We start from the raw sequence: 24754 nt of genomic DNA on the forward strand, positions 1-24754 counted from the left end.
GGTTGCTGTAACAAAAATACCATAAACTTGGTATGTTATTAACAGTAGAAGTGCACTGAGAGAAGTCCAGAATCAAGGCATGGTATGATATGAGTACTCACCCACTATTCATAGTTGGTGCCTTCTCACGGAATCCTCATGGAGAACGAGGAGCAAACAGGTTTCCTTGGGCCTCTTTTATAGTGACAGTCATTGAATTCATCAGAACATGCTCGCCTCACCTCCTAAAGGCTCGTCTCCTTGATGCTTTTGCATTGGGAATTAGGTTTCAGCATATGAATCTCATGGGAATACAGTCAGACCATAGCGCTAATCCTCCTTGAAATAAGAGATGTCTTAGTTAGAGTTTTATTTCTGTGAAGAGACACCATGACCAAGCAAACTCTTATAAGGTAAGCATTTAACTGGGTCTGGCTTACAGTTTCAGAGGTTCAGTCCATTATGATGGTGGGAAGCATGGCAGCATCCAGGCAGGCATGGTGCTGGAGGAACTGAGACTTCTACATCTTGGTCCAAAGGCAGCAGGAGACTCTTACACAGGCAGCCAGGAGGAGGGGTTCTTCTGTACTGGGTGAAACCTGAACACTAGGAGACCTCAAAGCCCACCTATACAGTGACACACTTCTTCCAATAAGTGCCACTTCACATGGGCCAAGCATATTCAAACCACCACAGGAGTTAATATGGATTTCTGGATACTTTATTAAGGATAATTTTTAGTACTATCCACTGATTTTTCTGTGGTCTAGAGAAATAAATCTTACCTGGCTCCAGGTTTCTGATTTCACATTCATGTTACAGAAAGTTGTGAGCAGATATGCTGATGGTACAGAAGAGAGTGTGCAAAAGTCCCTCCTTTTGTGTTTCATTTTCTAGCCTAGGTGGTAGACAGTGAATACAAATTCACATAAGCTCTACCCTGCGGTTGATTCGTGCTAACAGGGAAATGTACAAAGGATGAGGGCCACTGAGAAAGCTGGGAACCAAGGGGAAGTGTCAGGTTGTGAAGGGGGGGTGAATGTTAGTGGCAGGCTAGTGAGCCAGCCTTCTAACAAAGAAAGCCCTTGTTTATATTGGTTGCTGCTTTATGTGATAGTCCTTCCCCCCCCAACCCCCAGTCACTTCACAACCATGGTGGTTGATAATGTACCATTTACAGGTGGGAAACTGAGGCTGGAGAAGCTAAGTAATCTATCACAGTGCTCACATAATGGAAGGTAGTTGATATCCAAAGCCTTGATGTTCAGATGGAATGGCTGTGGCACTTAAGGATATTTGGCAGTGTCTGAAGGCATTTCCTCTCCCAGCTTCTAGTAGACTTCCAGGGTCCTAGTGCACAGTTACTGTCCTGAGAACAGACTTGTCTAAGCTGAAGTTGAGAAACCTTCTTTAGAATAGCAGCTCTGGATCTCTGTGTTAAAGTCAGGAGGGCCTGGTTTCACAAGTAGAATTTCAATAAATTTCTACTTGTTTTTTGCTTTGACATGTAATATTGAAAGCAATTCTACTTACATTTGTTAGAAAATAATTTGCTAATTTCCTTTGAATGTTTAACATGTCCATTAAATGGCTTTAACATATAATTTCTACACCATGAAAGTTACCCATTTTAAGTATATAAATTAATTTTCAAAGTAAACTTATGTCATGCAGTGACTAGTCCAATCCAGTTTTAGGACATTTCATTACTTTCAAAAGTTACGTATTTAGTCCCAGGCAGCTGCTAGTATGCTTTCTGATTCTAAATTTTGTTCGAGAAATTTAACATAGCTATCATGTAATTTGTGATATCATTAACTCGATATCATTAACTCAGCACATTTTTAAAGTTATGTTTGTGTTATTGTAGTATTGGTAGTTAATTTCTTTTTAGTATTGAGGAATACTCTGTGTCTGTATTACATTTTGTTTATCCATTTGGGGGAGTTAGGGGTTCTTTTGAGACAGATTTTCTCTATGTAGTCCTGGTAGACCAGGCTGGCTATAAACTTACAGAGATCTGCTTGTCTTTGCCTCCTGAGTGCTGGGATTAAAGGTGTGCACCACCACCATAAACATATATGATTTAATCCCCAGAAAAAGGCAAGAGATCCCATTATAGATGGTTGCAAGCCACCATGTGGTTGCTGAGAATTGAATTCAGGACCTCTGGAAGAGCATCCAGAGAGAGCTCTTAACCTCTGAGCCCTTTCTCTAGCGTATATATACACTTTTATTCTTAAGTGCATATGTAAAAATATAATTGTAGACCTACAGAAGTTTGTATTTAACCTTTTTGGTTTTATGAGGCAGCAAGTTGCTGTGTAGCCTAGGCTAGCTTCTGAACTCTTCATCCTCCTGCCTCAGCCATGTAATACTGGCTCTATAGGCATGTACCACAACACGTAGCTTCTGTTTAGCTTCTTCAGAAGTTGAGATAAATGGATTCCAAAGTCACTATCCTGTTTTCTATTCCCAACAGTAGTATGTAAGCACCAGTTGCCCACATTCCTACCGACACTTGTATCAGATGGATTTTTGCTTGAGACTATGTCCACTTGGTATTAAGCTACAAGCTTCAGGCATTCTTCTGCCTTAGCCTCCTTAGCAGCTGGAGTTAGGGGTGTGAACCATTGCACTTAGCTTCAGGACTTTCCTTTTCTTTCCATGTTTTTGGGTGTTACTTGAGTGTGCATAATTGTTCACACGTACTTGTAGAGGCCTGAGGTCGATGCTGATAGTTTTCCCCCATTGCTCTTCAGATTGAAGCAAAGTCTTAATGAAGTCCAGAGCTCACTATTAAGACTATTGTCACTGTCTAGCTTGCTCAGGGTCTTGTCTCTGCCCTCTGAGGCTGGAATTACAAGTGAGCCATGTAAAATCATGGCCCTGGCGTTTATGTGGGTTCTGAGGAGATGTACTCAGCAAACACTCAGCTGCCTTAAGCACTGAAATGTTTTCCCAGGCCCAGACTTTTGATTATAGTTTTTCTAGTGCTTCTTGAGATGTTTCTAATTTGTAGCTTTTCATGTGCTGCTAGCTAATTCTTTGGTGAAAAGTCTTCAAATTATTTAAAGAAAATTTTATTTTAATCTTACTGTGTTATAGGAATTCTTTTTGTTGTTGTTTCTGCTTGGTCTGAGGTAGAGGTCGCATACTTTGTGGTTCTGGTTGGCCCAAGCTCTTGGTCCTCTTGCCTTAGCCTCCCAAGTTCTGGGAATACAAGTGTGGGCCAGTGTCCAGCAAGAGTCCTTAATGCATCCTGGATCTAGAAACTATTCCCTGAATTAAAATTTCACTGTGTACTATTAGATAAAAGGTTATTTACCTATGTTTTCTTGTTTGTAAGGGCTAAAATTGAGAAAGCCTTTGGAGTTGGTGAATGAATATTCCACCTATTTTATTGTTAAATAGGAAGATTATATTATTTCACCTTGTGTATGGTTAAACTTTTTCATCTTAGAAAACTTTTTAAGAGTGAAGAAGTAATTCCCACCCTGCACGTAGACAGCCTAACATGTAGGCTAACGAACGGTCTTAACTATCATTTTGGAACCAATTGTTGTACTCTACCTTTAAGGTACTTTGACTAGAGAGTGGTACGCCGTATGGATAACAGTTATTAACTGGGACCCTTTATTACTAGAGAACGTAGTAAGAGGAAGCTTTATATAATCAATCAGCATTATCCTGACCGAATAGTCTAGCCTCATGTATCAGAAGCAGCATGTTTGGAACATCTGTTTTCTTTCCAAAATGGTACTTTATAAAAAGGGAGGCCAAGGAATGTGAATGAAAGCACTAGCAGACATGTACCCATTCTAGTGCCAGAAAAATTGTTTAGAGATAAATAGTTTGCATAGAGATTACTAGTATATCTGTCTTATATCTCTTCCTACAAATTTTAAAAATAAAGATTTTATCCCCCCAAAAATAAGTAAAAAGAACTTAAGTACTTTATATAATATTTGAACCAATGAAAAAGAAGTTATTTATTACAGTTGTCCTTGTAATAGTTTAGTTTATGCATAGCTGTTGCCATTTCTAGTTTTTCTTTTTCTATGTTAATTGGCTTTCTGATTCAATGTCTGCGAATTAAAAGGCCACAATGTGATGGTCATAGTTACAGTGTATGTGTTCTGATCCTTTCTAATCCAAAGGTAATAAGTATTAGGCAGTTCTAATACCTTATCAACCAGGTGTCTGAAGTTCCTTTAAATTATAAGTAATAAGATGTGTATGCACCTCATGAACCACCCACACTGTCTTCAACCATGATGTTATACATTAAGAACAAACATAATTCTGTAGTATTCCTTTTTTCTTTATGTATGTGAGCATGTACATACATGTTTGTGCCTGTGTAAGTTTATGTGCATCACATGTGTGCAGGTCCTCTGGGGAGGCCAGAGTTCATCAGATCCCTTAAAGCTGGAGTTACATGTGGTTGTGAGCCATCTGGTAGGGACATTGGGAATCACTGCAATCCTCTGTAAAGCAGCAATGGCCTATAACTACCCAGCCATCTCGCCAGTCCTCAATCTTATGGTATTAGTCCCCCAAAATATATAATTCCCTCCTGGTCAAAAGTCATAAATTAGGAAAACTTGTAATTGGAAGAGACAAAGGAGAAAGAATAACTAAATCTATGAAAATGGTTAAACATTGTTACTTAATAGTTTTAAAACTAAGTTTTCTGGGTTTGCTAATTATGCTGTATTTATGTAAGAAATTAGTATTAAGTCATGGGGGATATTTCTATAATCCCAACACTTAGGAGGCTAAATACAAAGAATCATGAGTTTGAAGCTAGTCTGGACTATATATAGCAAGGTCCTGAAGGTTGAAGTATTCCTACCCATCAAAGATTTGTAGCTATCCTTAGGAATCTCAGTAGCAAGTAGCTATAATTCTACATTATTCTTGCGATTTTTGTCTAAATCTTAAAGTCATTTCTAGATATTTATTGTAGTGTTTTGGGTTTATAAGGTTTTGGTCTTTTGTTGTTGTCTTGAAATAGGGTTTCTGTGTAACTTTGGCTAACCTAGAACTCAGTATGTAGACCAAGCTGGCCTCAAACTCACAGAGATCCTCCTGCCTCTGCCTGCTGAGTACTGGGATTAAAGGCATGTGCCCTTATACCCAATCTAAATGTTTTGTAGATCAACATAAAGGCTGACAAGATGGCTCCATGAGCTAAGTTACTTGCTGCCAAATCTGAGGACCTGAGTTGTGTCCAGAATCCACATGGTGGAAGGAGAGAACCAGCTGCTATTATAGTTCATCCTCTGATACAGTCCATGTGACACACAGTTCATTAGTGTCCTGTGCCCCCTCATATAAAATAAGTAAATAAATATAGAAAGTGAGTAAGGATTTACACAGCTCATGAATGCACAGCTCATTTACACAGCACATCAAGATAAAACAAATTCTGATATTGGAAAATCCTGATTGTGGTTTTTTTTCTTATGTCTAATTTTTTTCCAGTCCTATCACATGTTGGTTTCTTAATTCAATAGTCATAATTACTTAGTTTTATAATTTCTGTGAAATAGGAAAGATAGGTTTCTTAATAAGAACTTTGACAAAGAAACAATAATTAAAAAGTTGTGAGGTTTGAGCTGGGGAGATAGATGACTCAGCAGATAGCTGTGGCTTTTCCACCAGTTTCCCAGTACCACAGCGTAGCTCACAGCCTTCTATAACTCCAGCTCAGAGGATCTGAGCTGTCTTCTAACTTCTGTGGGCATTGCACACACCTGCACACACAGACACACATGTTGGCAAAACACCCATACACATAAAATTTTGTTTTGGTTTGTTTGTTTGGTTGGTTGTTTTAAGATAGAGTTTCTCTATGTAGCCCTGTATGTCATGGAACTTATAAACCAGGCGGCCTGGAACTCACAGATATTCACCTGTCTTTACTTGATAAATGTTAGAATTCAAAACAAAACAAATTAAAAAAAAAACAAAAAACATGCTGAGGTTTAATCCCTAGACATCACCCTAGTTAATTTGGGTCAGTGCCTAATGTTTTATATTTCTAAAGTTCCAGAGATAATTCTGATTGCATCTGTAATATACTTATTTACATTTTTTGTTGCTTTTCTTAAAGTTTTATTTTTTTGTTAATAATTATCTTCCTGGTACCTAAAACTTCACTTTCTATTTTTTAAAGTAAATGTGGTAATATATTTGTAATCCCAGCACTTGGTGGCTGACAATAGTCCAGTGGCTTTGTGAGCTGCATTGTGAGGCCCTGCACAAAAAGCCAGAGAAGAAATGCTTGGATGCCACCTGGACATAAGTTATGAAAATCTTTTCTCTTTTGTAGTTGATCACAGCCGAGTTAAGTTGACTTTGAAAACTCCATCCCAAGATTCAGACTATATCAATGCAAACTTTATTAAGGTACGTATGAATATGGAGGGAGGTTTCATTGCTATGCTTAATGCCTTCTTATATAATGATTTTATCAAAGGTGTTAACTACCCAGCATGGTTCTAATAGGAAATAAATCAAAAGAAAACCCTTGTCTTGCACATTTTATTTGCTTTTCTTGTACTTACCTGTGCCACATAGATCAAACCATATATAGACTAGTAGAGACAGTTTTCTGTGTGCTACTTTTACATCAGGGCTTTATAAGTACCTGTTAGGTCATTCAGTAAATTGTCTTTTCAGTTTAGATGTACCTACTGTTGAACCATATGATAGTTTCCAGTGTTCCTTGGTAATGAAATTACAGTGAACACTGTTCTTTTGAACAGTTTCCTAGGATAAACTAATAGTGCTGAAATTACTAGGTGATACTGATTAAAATCTGTAAAATATAACTGAAAAATTAAAACCTTTGGTGGTTGTTACTATGTGTGATGACAGCTCAGGTGTGAACCTGTGATCCTAACATTCAGGAGGCTGAGGTTGGAGGATTGCTGTCAATTCAAGGCCAGCATGAGCTAAGGAATGTGACTGTCTCAGAATAAATAAATACATAAATGAATATGTAAATTAAAACTATATTTGTTAATAGGTATGTAAATAAAAATAAAGTGATAGACATCTTGTTAGATAACTTTAGTTAGACTTGAATCGTAAATGGTAGCTAGGTGGGTGGGTGGTCGATTTGAAACATAATTTCTTTATGTAGCCCAGGCTGGCTTAGAACTTGAAATTTTATTTCCTTGCATTCCCTGGTAGTGAGGTTGTGAACTTCACTACTATGCCCTGCTCTGCTATGCCCAGCTTGTCAGGTTTCTTTGTTATCAGGAAAGAGACGCAGCCTCCTGTGAGCTTGAGTTTAAATAAAGGCTCTCATTTGTTCTATAGGCTATTTTGTGGTTTTGAGTCTAGTTATACAACTATTCCAGCTTTTCAATGACTTATAAGACAGAAATTTATGGATTAAAAAAAACTGGATATTATATTTCAAATACTAACAATATATACATTTTTTATGTGTATTGAGTTCTAGATTTGTTTTGTTCATTTTTCAAGACAGTTTCTCTGTGTAAGCTTTGGCTGTCCTGGAACTCACTCTGTAGACCAAGTTAGTCTTGAACTCAGAGAACCACCTGCCTCTTCCCCTGTGCTGGGACTAAAGGCGTGAGCCACTATGCCTTACAAGAGTTCTAGTTTTTAACTATTCTTAGCGTACTGATTCAGTTATACCCCAGTTCGTTTGTTGTAATCAGATACCTTGTTTTATCTATTCTTAGCTTATTAATTTCAAACCCATACAGTAGGTTCTGAGTATGCTGTCACTTTCCATAGATTCTTAAGCATTTGACCATGGGTAAAGCTCCTAACTAGTTTAGTATTCTTAGATTCAAACTGTGGTTTTGTGTTTTTGCTATAGTTATAGTTAAATTTTTTTTGGCTAGGTATTATGTTTTTGTTGTTGTTTTCTGAGACAGTGTCTCTCTGTTATATAGTCCTAACTGTCCTGGAGCTAACTATGTAGACTAGGCTGGCCTCAAACTCAAAAGATCACAGACATCTACTACAGAGTAGGCCTCTGCCTGCTCAGTGCTGGGATTAAAGGCATTCACCATCATCATACCCAAGATTTTGTTTTTATTTCTTAGTTCAAAGTAAGTTTTAATTGTCAGTTCTGTACAATATATCCAGTAAATACAAAAGTACTGTTGATTAGCAAAAGCTGAAATGAACTGGGTATATTTTGCCGTGTTTTATACTCTGTGAAAGAAAATGGCTTTAGATGAAAACATTGCTAGTAAAATTTGAAACCTTAATGAAATATTTTTTCTTGTTAATCACAGTAAATGTAAAATTTATCTTCCCCTCTTTCAGGGCGTATATGGGCCAAAAGCATATGTGGCAACCCAAGGACCTTTGGCGAACACAGTCATAGACTTCTGGAGGATGATATGGGAGTACAGTGTTGTGGTGAGTGACTGACTGACTGACTGACTGACTGACTGCTCATAGATTTTTGAGATCTATTTGTAATGACATTGTGTGTCTTACTGAGAAAGAAGTAAAGCAACTTTTTTTGATAATTTATTTTTATTTTACGTGCATTGGTATTTTGCCTGAATGTGTGTGTGTGTGTGTGTGTGTGTGTGTGTGTGTGTGTGAGAGAGAGAGAGAGAGAGAGAGAGAGAGAGAGAGAGAGAGAGAGAGAGTCAGAGTCCAAAGCCCAGGAACACAGTTACAGACAGTTGTGAGCTTCCGTTTTTATTTTATGTGAATTGGTATTTTGTTTGTATATATGTCTATGTGAGGTGTGGGAGCTGCCATATGGTTCCTGGGAATTGAACCCATGTCCTCTAAAAGAGCAGTCAGTGCTCTTAATCTCTGAGCCATCTCTCGAGCCCTTGCAAAACAACTTTTTAGGTATAGTGGTTTAAGTGTAATGATGTTTCTGGAAAAGACAAAAACTACTTTTGAAGCTGTCTCATTAAATTCTCACAAAGTAGTTCAAATATTTTAAGAAAAATGTGACTATAATTTAAATCTTGTCCTAAGTCAACCAATGATATAGCTACTAAATAACGTTGAAATCTTTTTTTTTGGTTTTTCGAGACAGGGTTTCTCTGTGTAGCCCTGGCTGTCCTGGAACGAAATCATTTTTCAAAAAGATTAATACTTGCATTGACCAACAAAATGATTGATAATATAGGCATGCTCTTTTTAAAAAAGTAATAGATATAGTATTTTTAATTTATTGTTTGAGAAATGTATGCACACATTCAGTGCATTTCATCACTGTTTACCTTCTCCCCCGTCTGGCCCCTCTTGGATGCCCCTCCTTAGATTCCAGTTTCTTCCCATTAGTGCTTCTCATGTACACATCGATGTGGAGCCATCCACCGACACCTGCTGAGCCTGCCAAAGACTGTATCTAAGGAAAACTGACTCAGCAGTGGAGAACACTGGCTGCTCTTCCAGACCTAGTTTTGGTCCCCAGCAGCACATGGTAGCTTACAAGGATCTTTAACTCCAGTTCTAGGCCTTCTGTGACACCTGTGGGTACCAGGCATGTATGTAACTCACAGACATACATGCAGGCAGAAGACCTATTCCTATACATGACATTGTATATTGAAAATTTTTTAAATAAAAAAAGAAAAAAACTGTTTTCCTTCCCAAGCAGCCATCAGTTGTCCGCATCATCTCAGCCAGGAGTGGGGACTTGGTGTGCCTGTCCTCTATCCATGACAGGCATTTCTTTCTTTTCTTTTTCTTTTTTTTTAAATTTTTTTCTTTTTTTTTTTTTTTAGTTTATTCACTTTACATCCCAATATCAGTTCACATTCTCCTTCCAATACTCCCTCGTGCAGAACCTCCCCTCATCCCTCCCCTCCCCCAGCACTCCAACACATACAGGTCACTCAGTGTTTAGGCACATCCTCTCCCACTGAGGCCCCACAAAGCAATCTATGTAAGGGAACCAGATCCACAAGCAGGCAAGTTACAGGTTCACTCCTGTTGTTGGGGACCAAGCTGCTCATCTGCTGCGTGTGTGCACTGAGGCCTAGGTCCAGCCATGCTCGCTCTTTGGTTGGTAATTCAGTCTCTGGGAACCCCTAAGGGCCAAGATTTTGACTCTGTTGGTCTTCCTGTGGACTCCCTTACCTCTTCAGATCCCTGAATCCTTCCCCTAATTCTTCCATAAGACTCCTGGAGCTCCATCCAATGTTTGGCTGTGGGTCTCTGCCTCTGTTTCCATTGGCTGCTAGGTGGAGCCTCTCAGAGGACAGTTATGCTAGGTTTGACAACCATATCTTTTAACTTTTGTCTGAAAGAATATTTTGAGTCCCTCTTCTTAGGAAAATAGATGTAAATATATTAACTATAAATTATTAAGAAGTGAAATAAGTATAAAAGAATATAAAGAAAGTATCTTCCCCACCCCTGGTCATTCAGTGGGATGCATATCGGAACTATTGGCATTTTAATTCTTTTTGGCTTTTCCCGATAAAGGGAAGTAGTGTGTCCCTAGGTTTGAAGCAAGAGACTGGCTTATTGGACCCTAGGAAGCCGTCTGTGGCACTGGGCATTGTCACTGGAGTCAGCACGTGTGTGGATGGGGGAGCCCCATGGCAAGGCGCCCTCATTCCTTTCTCACAGATGTTAGTTACAGTGGCTTTCTCTTTGGCCTTTCAGGGATTCTAATGCATTGGCATCCTCCATTCTCCCCTTGAGAGATTAATAAAAGGAATGCAATAACAGTACTAGTGTTAGCTGAAAATGTCATTTCAAAATGAGATTTAAAGCAAGAACACATTTTCTGGATAGTGGGAACATATTATGTCTGCATAGAAGGTTGGATTTTACAGAAGTACGCATTTGCCAAAATTTAGAGAATTGTCACTTAAGATTTGCATTTCATTGTTATGTATTTTCAAGAGAAAGTATTATATTAAATATTATTGAGCTCTAGATGATATGAATGAGTTATCTCATATTCTAATATCTACTGCATACTAAGGCATTGAAATACCTTTATAAATACAAGGATAAATAAGTACGATAATAATTACAATAGTGATTATATACATACAGTTTTTACTATTAACATTTTCAGCTTTTTTAAATATAAGATGCTTCTAAAAATGAGGAAGCAGATAGCATAACTTTCATTTAGAGGTTGTTAATTTTAGTAAATTCAACCTTCAGAAAGTTATATTTAAATGTGCTTTAATTTTGATTGAGTAATACTAAATGTAATTTTTTTGGGGGGGTGGGGGTTTCGAGACAGGGTTTCTCTGTGTAGCCCTGGCTGTCCTGGAACTCACTCTGTAGACCAGGCTGGCCTCGGACTCAGAAATCCACCTGTCTCTGCCTCCCAAGTGCTGGGATTAAAGGTGTGTGCCATCACTGCCTGGCTGAGAAAAACTAAATTAGGTAAATATCCTAACAGTACTTTAGTGTAAGTCAAAAGTAAGAAATAAATAAATCAGATTAGAGTTTAATCCAAACTAAATAAATCTTTTTAAATGAAGTCCCTTTTATTTAGTTAGTTTTGTTTAGAAGGTATGATTTTGATAGTTCATTTATCCTATGCTTATTCTTAAGATTTTATTTTTATGTGTGTTTTGCCTGCACATTTGTTTATGTGTTATGTGTATCCAGTGCCTGCAGAGGTCAGAAAAGGGGATTGGAGCATCTGGAACTGGAGGTACAGATAGTTACTAGCTGCCATGTGGGTGCTGGGAACCAAAACTAGGTCCTCTAGATGAACAGCTAGTATCAAGTAAACTTTTGCTCAGAATAAAAGATAATTATTGACATTAGTATTTCATTTTAAAAGTAAAACTATTTTTAACTGTTTTTTTTTCCTCTCTCACCCCAACTCCTTCTTAGATTATCGTAATGGCCTGTCGAGAATTTGAGATGGGAAGGGTATGTATGCCTGCATTTTGGGAATAGAAGTTCTTGGTCATTTATTACTTCAGTTATCTGATCCCATGTAGTTAAAGGGTACACACTTTTTTGTGCTTTGCTGTTTTATATGAAACATGGAGCACAAACTTCTCTCTGTTTCAAAAGTTCCTTTTATAATATACTAAAATTAAGTGTATTGTTAAGTATAGTTTTCAAATGTTTTGTGGTATTTTAAGTCAAATGTAATTTATTGTCTAAAAAGTAATTTTAAAATGGTAATAAAATTGAACAAATGAGCATATTGAAGTAGTTCTGGTGGTCAGCAGTTTAAGCTGTATATGGTGTTATACCCTTGTCATGCCAGCACTTGGGAGGTAGAGGCAGGGAGCATGCCACAAAGTTGAGGCCAAGTCAGTTTACATAATGAGTTCTAGGCCAGTTAAATCTGTATGAGATCTTGTCTCAGAATTTTTTTTTTAAAAAGATAATCTTAAAAGTAGCATGAGTATTCTGATTAGTCTCTTTACAGAAACTAATCTCCCTCTGTATCTGTGTATGTGTACATGTGTGCATATATAGGCACATGTATGTGTGTGCAGGTAAAGTCACATGTGGTACCTGTGAGTATGAAAAACCAGAGGTCAGCATCCAGTTAGTATTTTTCTGTCTGTCTGTCTCTTGCTCCCTCTCTTTTCTCCTTGCTTGAGGTAGGGTCTGTCTCTCTCTAAACTTGGAGCTTACCATTTCAGCTACACGGGCTGATCATAGAGTGTCCAGCATTCTATCCTCCCTACAGTGCTGCCATTATAGATGGATACACTGTACCTGACTCTACATGGGTACTGGGGTCCAAATTGTGCTTCTGGTTGCAGAGCAGGTACTGCATCCATTGAACCATCGTCTCCCCAGTCCCACCACCACTGTCTTATTTTATGTTTGTTTATACTTTTGGAGGGGGGGATTTCAAGACAGTGTTTCTCTGGGTAGCCCCTGGTTGTCCTAGAACTCAGAGACCTACTTCTGCCTTCCCAGTGCTGGGACTAAATACTTGTGCCAGTGCGCCCAGCTTCTGTTTATACTATTTTCAAAGCTCAGAAAAGAAAGCCCTTGCTTGGTTTATGTTTCGGTAGTGCTCAGATTGGGCCTAGAACCGTACACTCACTAGCAAACACTCTTGCACTGAGCCTCCAGCCTCGCTTCGTGTTTAGCTGATGCTCTGTGTAAGTGATGTGTTCAGACCATCGCGATGTCTTGCAGCAGCAGGACTCAGATTGTCACTGTAGAAGACAGTGATACGTTTACAGACAGTAGTACTTAACTAAAACTCCTTGACCTCTAGATGTGACACCCAAATCAAACTTAAAGAATAAATTGTGTAGTACCTTTATTCAAAATTCTTTATGTTAGTGTGATTCATTAGTAAAGGTAAATTTTAAGTTCTAAAACATGGCTATAAAAATTTTCAATAAGAGTTGTGTTACACAAGCAAGACAAATCTTTATTCTATATATATTATAAATAATACAAAAGATATATTTTAATTAATTTCTTTTATTCCTTGAGAATAACTTTGTTTGCCAGTATTAAGTGATGTCGGACAGAAAGTAAACAAAGATAATCACATATAAAAATTGAAAGCTAATAAGATTTTCTATGTAAATGGTAATATTCTTTGTCATTTACTTATAGTTGGAAATTCATATCTATTCTCCCTCTCTTCCTCTCTTCTCCCTCTCTTCCTCTCTTCCTCTCTCTCTCTCTCTCTCTCTCTCTCTCTCTCTCTCTCTCTTTCTTTCTTTCTTTCTTTCTTTCTTTCTGTTTTAAGACAGGGTTTCTCTGGATACTCCTAGCTGTCCTGGAACTCCCTTTGTAAACCAGGTTGGCCTCAAACTCAGAGATCTGCCTGCCTCTGCCTCTTGAGTGCTGGGATTAAAGGTGTGTCTGCCACCACCTGGCTCATTTAGGTACCATTGAAGTATAGGATTTTTCTTTTTATTTTGTTAAGGAGCTCATTGTATTAAGTGGTGAAAATCAGTCTTAATTAACACAAACCAATAGAAACTTTGCTGCTGCTTCCTCCTCTTCCTCTTCCTCCTCCTCCTCCTCTTCTTCTTCCTCCTCTTCCTCCTCTTCGTCTTCTTCAGTATGGTTCCTTTTTATTTTTTATGTGCATTGGTGTTTTGCTTGCATGCATGTCTGTGTGAGGGTGTCAGATTTCGCAGAATTAGAGCTACAGACAGTTGTGAGCTGCCATGTGGATGCTGGGAATTGAACCAGGATCCTCTGAAAGAGAGGCCAATGCTCTTAACCTCTGAGCCATCTCTCCAGCCCCCAAAATACTTCTTATACCAACCAGTGCTGTTTCTTTTTAACCCTAGGACTAAAATATTTCTAAAAGCTGATGTTACTGAACTTTGTTTTGTTTATCTTTTTGGACAACAGAAAAAGTGTGAGCGCTACTGGCCTTTGTATGGAGAAGATCCTATAACATTTGCACCATTTAAAATTTCTTGTGTAAGTACCTATTTTTACTTGTTCTAAAATATTTTTTAAAATTTGTTCTTTGAGAATTTTGTACACAAGTACAATATCTTTTGATCAGATCTATCCCTGCCTCACCTTCCAGGTTCTTAGACTCACCAACTCTGTCATTCTCCCAACTTCATGACCTTTCTTTAATCCACTGAGTCCAGTAGGTGCACGTGGTATAGGGCAGTAAACTGGAGCATAGGCAAACTACCAGAAGCCATGTTATAAAGAAAATTAACTGTCCCTTACCCAGCAGCCAACAGCTGGCAATAGCCCCCTCCCCTTGGAGTAGGGCTGTATAAGGAAGACCCTCTTCATCCATGTCGGAAGTTTGATTGGCTGTGTCTTGTTCACAGAGCTACCACTCCAGTGTTTTCAGTGTGTTGCACCCAGAAAACAGTTTCACAGCAGGCCTCTCCAACCTTTGGCCCTGAAGCTTCCTGCTTGCCCATAGTGGTTCCTGAGCTTTGTGGAGAGGGGCTGATACAGATGTCCCATTTGTAGATGAGCACCCTACATCATTTACTCTCTGCTCCTTAACCAGCTAAGAGTTTGTATTTACCTCTGTCTACAGCAGAAAGAAGCTTCTTTGTTGGAGCTTGAGAGTTTCGCTGATGGATTTATGTAAAGATCAGTTTTTGGAAGGCAGTTTGTCCCCAAGAGCATATGACCTGTCCAGCCATAGGTCCAGTTTCCAGTGTCAGGCTTGATTTCCGTCCTGTGGAGCAGACCTCAGGTTCAGTGAAAAGGGAATCCTAGGACTCCATGCCACACTTACACCAGTAGGCATGTACTGCCAGGTCAGGGATTTATTGTAGCTCACACAGTTTACAGCCAGGTAAGACTTACACCACCATCTACATATCACAGTACATATTTTTATATACACTATTTAATCAGAAAGGCTGCATTACAGAGTGATGAACAATTAAATTGTAATATGGTACAAACTCAGGATGTTGCAAGCCTAGGACTAATCCCTTGTAGACTTTCTTTTTTTTTTTTTTTTTAATAATTTATTTTTTCTCAAATCGTAATTCATTCACACAGGGATTATAAACACAGAAAGTCAGGATGAGGGGAAGGGGATGACACTGGAGTGTGGGTGTTCAGGGGGAATACAGATATCTTCAGAACCGGGTATCGGCTGGGTGAAGGTTCAGGGGACAAGTCACTATGACTCTGCCTATGACTCGCTTGACCTTATCTAAGTTGGTATTGTCTGCCAAGGCTACCTGTTTACAAGGTCTATGACTACTCAGGCTTGTAAATTTCCACAAAAGCTGCCTGTTTACAATAGCTTATAGCCATCTGTTTCGATGTTTTTCCTCTGAGACCCAAGACTTGGTGTTAGTATACATGTATGACAGGTCTATTGCTGATTTTAGGCCTATGGCTGATTTTAGGCCTTCAGTGTGTAAGCAGGGCTGCCCCTGACATCTCCTCCCTTCTCTAGGTATAAAAGGGCTGTGGCAATTCTAAACTTGTGAAGGCAGGGATAGAGGCCTGACCTCCAGTATTTGAAGGAGACCATGTAGACTTTCACTTACAATAATCAGTTCTGATGTTTTATACTGCTTTCAAATTCAGGAGTTTTAGGAACAACTTTTACAACTGTTACTTTCTTTACTTTTGTGATGATTCTGTTAGTCTTTTTACATCTCTTGACAATGCTGATCAAGTAAATGGAAAAGAACACTGTTAACTGAGGTGTATCCTATTAATCTTCACTGTTACTCTTCCTCACATTTTAAAATTAGAAATAAAGTTAAACTTGAATTGCCATCTGGAAAGTAAAGATTATTCCTTATAGCAGGTAATTTGACATGGACCCTAAAGTGTAGGCCGGCCCTGATTGATGCTTTAATTCCAGCATCACTGAGGAGGATTGTTCAAGTTTGGCCTGATCTACACAACAAGTTACAGAGCAGTGATTCTCAATCTGTAGGTCTTGCACAACCCCTTTTGTAAACCTCTGTCTACAAAAATATTTACATTACAGTTTGTAACAGTAACAAAACTACACCACCACTACTATGAAGTAGCAATGAAAATAATTGTATGGTTGGGGTTCACCACAGCATGAAGAACTAAAGAGCTGCCTGGAAGGTCCTGTGCAGGGTTGAAGTGGAAGACCATTTAATGACCTCTGGAGTTAAACCCAAGCTCAGATACTACCAAAGTAGAAATTTGAGAAAATGAAGTTAAAAACTGTGAGGGAAGAGAATAGGACAAGGGGAAGAGAGAGAAAATGATATAAAATATAGAAGAGCTAAATAGAATACAACAGCTTTATTTAATATGTTACACAATAAATGCTGTAATAATACCCAACTATAGGATGCTTCAGAGAAACAGAACCAAAGGGCACTGGAGTGTGAGTGGGACATGCAGAGAGCTCTGTAATGAAGAAAGGTTTGTGAGATTACAGACCCTGGTAAATCCAAAATCCACTGAACTCATTCAGTCTGCAGCAAACACTCTAAAGTTGTAATTGGGACAGCATTAAAGGTTTTTGTTGTTGTTTCCTTTCTCAGACAAGGTCTCAGTGTGCAGTCATGGCTGGCCTTGAACTCACAGAGATTAGCCTGCCACTTTCTTTTGAAGGTTTGGATTAAAAGTGTGCACTGAGGCTAGAGAGATGGCTCCACAGTTAAGAGCAGGCCTGCCTTCAATTCTCAGCAACCATATGGGTCTTCACAACCATCTGTAATGGGATCTGATGTCTTCTTTCCGGCATGCAGGTGTATATGCAGATAGAGCACTCACATACATTAAATAGACAAAATCTTTTTTAAAAAGTATGTACTACTACAATGGACAATGATGTCATGTTTTAATCCTACTGCATTTTGTGTTATTTAGGATGAACCATATCTAATCCATATCACAGTGTACTCAGTAAAAGCTCAAGGCCTTGGGGCTTAGTCCTTAGCACCATTAAAAAAAAAAAAGGATGACTTTTAGATTTTTAAAATAACTATTAAATACATCTAAAATTTTAAATGTTAATTTTAGATTGTGGACTTTTAAGTGTGTGTGTGCATGTGCATGCACTTTATGTTTGTTTTTCAGGACAAGAATTCTTTGCAGACCAGGTTGGATTTGAACTCACAGAGATCCAATGCCTGCCTCTGCCTCCCAAGTGCTGGGGTTAAAGATATGTGTTACCAGGCTCAATTTACAAGCTTTTATCTTTATAGGAAAATGAACAAGCAAGAACAGACTACTTCATTCGAACACTTTTACTTGAATTTCAAAATGTAAGTAATTCCTATTATAGATTAAAAAGAGTACCTGCTTCCATTCATATCCACTCTTCCCTCCTCTCCCGCCCCCCCCCCCCCCATTCTCGCTGTGAGTCTGAGTCTTGCTATTCTGCAGTTTATGTAGTTAGTGTCTTGAGCCTTATGCTTATCAAACTGCATAGTAAAACAGGAGGAGTTTTACTTTACTTAGAACAATGGAATTTTCTGTGCGTGGCATAATTATGCTTTCTTTGTTGTATAATTTTCTTCTGTTAATAATTGGCAGATTATAGCATTATTTATTTATTTATTTATTTGTCACTTGTATTCAGAATTTTTTTAAAGACAAAACTGAATTTTCACTTAGAAGCTGGGATATAGCTCAGTGGTGAGGGCCTTTGTCTAGCAGGTATAAGGGTTCAATTCCCAGCACTATAAGAAATTAAAAAGTAAATTTTAAATTAAGATTACTTCAGGCTATTGACTTAAATGAGTCAGACCCAAACAAAATGATAATTTTTCAGGGAAGAAACCAAAGACATGCCGGGCAGTGATGGCGCACGCCTTTAATCCCAGCACTTGGGAGGCAGAGACAGGTGGATTTCTGAGTTCAAGAGTTTGAGGCTAGCCTGGTCTACAGAGTGAGTTCCAGGACAGCCAGGGCTACACAGAGAAACCCTGTCTGGAAAAACCATGTATAAAAAGACATTGGAAGATGCTTGTCAGCTCTTTTCTCCTCTCTTCTTATTAGTCCATCTTGGCCACTGTGTTAGTCAGGGTTTCTATTGCTCTGACTAAACATGACCAAAAAGGAACTCAAGGGGTTATAGGGGAAGGGTTTGCTCAGCTTACATTTCCACATTGCTGTTCAGTACTAAAGGAAATTAGGATAGGAACTCAAACTGGGCAGGAAACTGGAGGAAAGAGCTGATGCAGAGGTCATGAAGGATTGCTGCTTGCTCAGCCCGCTTTCTTATAGAACCAGGACCACTAGCCCACAGACGGCCCCGCCCACCGTGAGCTGGGCTCTTGCTGTTGAACACTAACTAAGGCCTTACAGCTGAGTCTCATGGAGGTATTTCCTCATTTGAGGCTCCTTCCTCTCTGATGATGGTAGCTAGCTTGTGTCAAGTTGACACACAAAATCATCCAGTACAGTTATGATACATCAACTTTGTAAGGCTACCCCATCTACTTTCTGACAAGCTACACACAGTCTTTCTTCTCACTGACTGGACTAATTATATCCCTTGGTTGATTAGTCAAGTCATTTCTTGTACTCAGGTTGCACATTTTATCTCTAGTTAGTACTTTAAACTTCTACAAGTGTATCAGATATATCAGGTATCCTAACCATAAAAGTGTGTATTGCACATCGACATAAAGGGGATTTGAGAAGTTAACGTGCCTATTTAGTCAATGACAGATATAGAACTTGAATATTAGAACTGAAGCCTAAGCTCTCTTCTTTCTACTGACATCTGGAATAATCAATCTGAAAGTTATTGAGGGGACTAAGGGGACTAAGGTTAAGTGCCCTTGCAGAGTACTACCCAGGTTAGTTTCTAGCACAGCACTGATGGCTAGCCACTCTAATTCCACTCAGACTAAAACTCTCTTTGACCACTGGGGCATGAGGCACACACAGTGCACATATGTCCGTGGACTCATACTCATAAATGAAAATAGCTTTTAGAGTCACTGAGGCTTCTTTGGATCTCTGGTTTATGCAGGCTGTCTCTTTCAGTATTTACTGTAAGGTTAGAATTGGGGAAAAATTTTAAAGACATGGAATACATAGCTTACAAGTTTGTAAATACTTTCTTCTAAGTACTGAATTTCTGTTTTTCATGAAGGAATCCCGTCGGCTCTATCAGTTTCATTATGTGAACTGGCCAGACCACGATGTTCCTTCATCATTTGATTCTATTCTGGACATGATAAGCTTAATGAGGAAATACCAAGAACATGAAGATGTGCCTATTTGTATTCATTGCAGGTACAAAATAATTTTCTAAATGTAGAGAAATGCAGTATTTAAGTTTTGTGAAATAAAGTTTTATTTTTACATTAATATGTTTTAATATATCTTGAGCTTTTCCTAGTCCTGTTATAGTATGTTTGAAAATAAGACCCTGTGAACTCATATAATCTAATCTGTTTAATAGATTGTCTAAATGTTACTATAAAACATCATCATATTTCCTGATATGATCAATGTCAGGCAAATTTTTGTGAATGATAAAGTCTCAGACTTTAAAATAATGTATATAGATATAAACAGTCTTACTGATCTGAGATACCATTGGTCTCCAGAGAAGTGCTGGCTGTAAGTGTGCATGCTTATAATCCCAAAACCAAGGAGGCTAGTATGAAATGTGACTGGCTAAAGGTCAGGGCTACCTCCTAGTAATGCTATCCCTTAGCAGAAAGAAAGGAAAGAGAGAAAGAGGACGCATCACTACCTTACACATAGTAAACATGAGAGCTTGAAAGGAAAATTCATTGCCAGTTACACAGCATAGATGTCATTTGTAAGATATACTCGAATTTCAGAGCTCTTACAATGTAGGCTATAAGGTGTTTTCCAAGTGACAAACATTCTGTGCTGATTTTTGTTCCAGAGGAGCAGGCTGCTATGTCTATCCCACTGCTGTCATACCCTGAAATTATAGTTTAAAAACTGCTGAAATAGTAAGCAGACATGAAACTAGCATCACCTTTTAAGGAGTTAGAGTGGGTGGCATTTTTTATTGTTAAATATTCAAATCCCCCAACATTTTTTTGAGAATTGAAGACTTATAACTGCATGTTATGTAGGCCAAGCTGGCATCAGACTTACGTAGCCAGGGCTATTCCCCTTGCCCCCACTGACCTGCTGGGATTATGAATGTGTGCCGTGATACCTGGCCTAGCAGCTGTGTAGTTAAATACAAACTGTTGGTACATGTTTACGACATCTCTATTAAATTGTGCTGTGTAGCATTGCCCAAAATCATGACTTGCCCCCTTAGCAGGTTTCAGTTTACCTATGTCTATGTTAAATTGCTCTGTAGAAATGGTTTCAATCTCTTCAGGTAATATTTAAATTCCAATTAGTCTTTGCAAAATTAGTCATTTTTACAGGTAAGAAGTCATGTAAATCCAGCCTTCAACTTCTGGGGACAGTGGATATGACATTTGTTTATTCTTGAAGGGATAACTAATTTTGTGTTCTTAGTGTGGATTAGAGGTTAATTGTGCTAAATAAGACCAGCTGTTCTTAACTGAACACATTGACCTGTTTTTATTGTATGATTACTTTTTCTACTAATAAGCCATGAAATATTTTAAATGAAAAGCAAGGAAACATTCCAGTTGGAAGGAAGATAACCTTAATTTTTTCCATGACTTGGAAATTAAGAGTGAGTGCCTAAGCATTTATAGGATTCTTATATCCTTAAATGTCATGACTGCTTTGTCCCCTGACTTGTCTCATCTGATAGTCTTCCTACTCCAGTGAACTCCATGTTATTTATGATAGAACGAAAGAGCTCGGAAACCCCTCCTTTTTTTTTTGACACTTGAACCTAACTTCTCTTAAAATAATACAGAAATCTGTCTTTCAAAGATTTTCTTTTTCTTTCTTTTTTTTTTTTTTTTTTTTTTTTTTTTTGGAGACAGTTTCTCTGTGTAGCCCTGGCTGTCCTGGAACTCACTCTGTAGACCAGGCTAGCCTCAAACTCAGAAATCCCCTGCCTCTGCCTCCCAAGTGCTGGGATTAAAGGTGTGCGCCACCACTGCCTGGCTCTGAAACCCCTTTTAGAAACCCCTTTTAGAAAGGTCTGTTAATGTGGCTTCTTTGGATGACCACTACTTTTTTTTTTTTAAGGCAGTGTCTTAATAGCCAAGACGAGCCTTGCACTTTTAACTCCCTATTGCCAGGACAGCAGACTAGGAAGAAACACTTACCTACCGACCTAACCGAGTTTTAATTTAAAAGTATTCAAAGATTCAATAAGGTAGCTCATGCCTGTAATATCACTACATAGAGACTGTTGGGAGACCAGTGTGTGATAAGAGCAGCCTGGGCTGCATGGTGGGACTGTCTCGAGGGAAGAAGAGAGTCAACAATAAAGTCCTAAAGGAACAAGCCAACAAAAGCCAAGGGTACAGCCAAGGAAACTACTAAGCAGTGTATTAGACATGGGAAAATAGCTGCCGCTTGGATTGTTTCTTTTTTTCTATTGCTGACATAAAATACCATGACCCAAAACAGTTTAAAGAAGAAAGGGTTTACTTTAACTTACAGTTTCAGAGAGCGAATGTGGATAATGTTGGGGAAGGCATAGCATCAGTGTCAGTAAGGCAAGACTGTGAACCCTGCCAGCCCACCTCTGAAATATACTCCCCAACAAGGCTCCATCTCCTAAAGGCTCATATTACACCAGCTTGCTAAAGTGCCACCAACTGGGGGCCAAGTGTTCAAATGTGTGACTCTGTGGAAGACATTACTCATCCAAACCACCACACCCTAGTGTCATGTTTAAGGACTACGTGTATTATCTATAAAAATGTTAGGGAGAATACAACTTTTTAAAGAATGAATATTGAATCAGTCATGAAAACAAGGTTTGCAGTAGCTTTACAGTATAGTCATGATTATACTGTTCAGTACTGTATAGTATTTCAAAACCTAATTTTAGAATTTCATTAGATAAATCTGTATGTTTACAAATAGTATAAAAATCTGTAATTGAATTTTATTATAAGAAGTAAAAAAAGAAAACCCAGCATGGTAAGTGCATGCCTGTAACCCCAGCATTCTAGAAACTGAAGCAAGGAGATTGTGAGTAGGAAACCAACTTGGGCTACATAGGCCCTGTCTCAAAAAGAAAGAAGACAAGAAATACCACAGTGGGTAAGAGCACTGACTGCTTTTCCAGAGTACCCAGGTTCGATTCTGAGCACCCACGTGGCAGCTTAGACCTCCAGTTCCAGGGGATTAGACATCCTCTCCTGGTTTCTCTGGGCACCAAATGTGCATGCATGTGGTACACAGACATACATACAGACAAACCACTCATGTACATAAAGTAATTTTTTAAGTAAATGAAAATTTTCAGACATAAGAGATTATTGGTTGATTACTTTTTTAAAAGGTTGATTTATTTCAATTTAGAAGTTTCCTTACCCACCTGGTAAGAGAACTACCTCCAAGAGAATCAGTTGCTGGTAGAAATACGGAAACCACATAACAAATCAGTGGACTAAAGCAGTCTTTCCATAGTTAATTCAGTGGTGGTCAAAAAAAAAAAACTTTTGATCTGGAATTGAAAAATGAAATGGCTTTAACTTGATTTTGTTTTAACAGCTTGTTTGAAATTATTTCTTGTTCCATCCTGTTATTTAATCAGAAACTGTTAATTCATAAGTCTATTTCAGTAGGGTTTTTCTAGTTTAAAAAATTATTTACAGGGTGGTGGTGGTGGTGTACAACCCACTTAATCCCAATACTTGGGAGGCAGAGGCAGATGGATCTCTGAGTTTGAGGCCAGCCTAGTCTACAGAGAATTCCAGGACAGCTAGGGCTTGCCACACAGAGAAACTATGTATGGAAAAAATGTTGATTATTTAATGCTGTTAGAAAACAATGTGTTAACTGAAGTAACTTAAAAAGCACAACTGCAAAAGGAAAGAAAGTGTGTCCATTCAATATAAAGTGTGTTTGTTTATAGATGGGGGTCTTTAAAGCTGTCCCAAACTGGCTGGGAACTGGCTCTGAAGTGCTCCATCACCTCAGGCAGGTCTCCCACACCCAGCTCTAGAGCATATTTCATAAGAATGATTCCATTTTATTAACATCGCTGTTTTTTAAAAAACAAACAAACAAAACGTAGCTTCTGCTTGTTCTTCAGGAGCTAGTGGTAGTCAGCTTCCTTTGTTTATGAGATTGGGCTGCCAGGGTCACTGCTGCTGCTCTGAGCTGATCCAAATTTTTTAATTGGGCGTGGGGGGGGGGCTTCTGAATGTTTAGCATGCCTTTTATTTTAACAAAAAATCAAATTGTTTTTTCTCAAATTTCGTCCCCTTAGTGCAGGCTGTGGACGAACAGGTGCTATTTGTGCCATAGACTATACGTGGAACTTGCTGAAAGCAGGGGTAAGAACACCTTTTATATAACATCGTATTCCCTTTATCGCTAGGTTAAAACCATAGTGTGTGTGTGGTGGGGGGGTTAGATACACTGTATTTCCAGAGCTAGTTTTACCATGTAAAGAGAAGCGTGAATAAGTGTGAGTGTTACAGCTGCCTGGAGACTCTGAGCTGCACACCAGGGTGGGGGTTTGTTTTCCACTGAGAATTCTTTCTTGTGTGGTGTTTAAGTGCTCACTACAGAGCCAAGATCCCTAGAATCAACTCTGGACTTATAATTCACTACTCATGGCACTTCAGTTGTGACAGTTGCTGTCAGCATTGTGGTTTCTACCCGTTATTTCCATGTGTTGTGTTTGAGGCTGTGGAGGACGTGACAGTCAGTAAGAGTCCCCTCTGTACGTGTGTATCCATACTGTGTTCATTTTCTCTGTGTTAGAAGCAAACTTTATTGTTCATAGCTTGAAATTTGCTATGAATATGTCAGTCAGCATTTTGTAAAAAACTAGGTTCAATGCTTAGTTTTCTTTTTACATCATCTTTTCCCCCTACCATTGCTGTCCATCCATCAGTCTGTTCATGTTTCCTTTCCATGCCCCTTCCTCCCAAGGAAATGATCAAGTTTTAAATAATTCTTTAATCTCTCTGGGATAAAATTTCTTTTTTTTTTTTTTTTTTGGTTTTTCGAGACAGGGTTTCTCTGTATAGCCCTGGCTGTCCTGGAACTCACTCTGTAGACCAGGCTAGCCTCAAACTCAGAAATCCACCTGCCTCTGCCTCCCAAGTGCTGGGATTAAAGGCGTGCGCCACCAACGCCCGGCAAAATTTCATTTTTATATTCCTTAAAAGCTAATCTTTTCCTACTGTGAAATGTTTTTTAATAAAAAAATTTTATGAAGATCTCACCACTTGTTTATTTTTGTTTGGTTGGTTTTGAGGGTGGGTGATGAAACACACAGTCTCATTTTGTGGTTCTGGCTTTCCTATATTTACTATATATATAT

The 24754-nt window shown here is 38.6% G+C and overlaps 1 protein-coding gene across 3 annotated transcripts in view; it reads left to right on the forward strand.

The window, feature by feature from the left end:
- Ptpn12 (protein tyrosine phosphatase non-receptor type 12) overlaps positions 1-24754 on the forward strand; it is a 71464-nt gene that overhangs the window by 26939 nt on the left and 19771 nt on the right. For all 3 annotated transcript variants that reach the window (XM_028778122.1, XM_028778120.1, XM_028778123.1), the window contains 7 exons: positions 6320-6396; positions 8299-8394; positions 11818-11856; positions 14281-14352; positions 17571-17630; positions 19472-19614; positions 23690-23756. In XM_028778122.1, coding sequence (XP_028633955.1) covers positions 8371-8394; positions 11818-11856; positions 14281-14352; positions 17571-17630; positions 19472-19614; positions 23690-23756 — 405 coding nt within the window. In that variant the 5' untranslated portion in view covers positions 6320-6396; positions 8299-8370. The remainder of the gene's footprint in view (positions 1-6319; positions 6397-8298; positions 8395-11817; positions 11857-14280; positions 14353-17570; positions 17631-19471; positions 19615-23689; positions 23757-24754) is intronic.

Source organism: Grammomys surdaster, unplaced genomic scaffold (genome assembly GCF_004785775.1).
Source record: "Grammomys surdaster isolate TR1022 unplaced genomic scaffold, NIH_TR_1.0 325, whole genome shotgun sequence".
Taxonomy (NCBI): Eukaryota; Metazoa; Chordata; class Mammalia; order Rodentia; family Muridae; genus Grammomys; species Grammomys surdaster.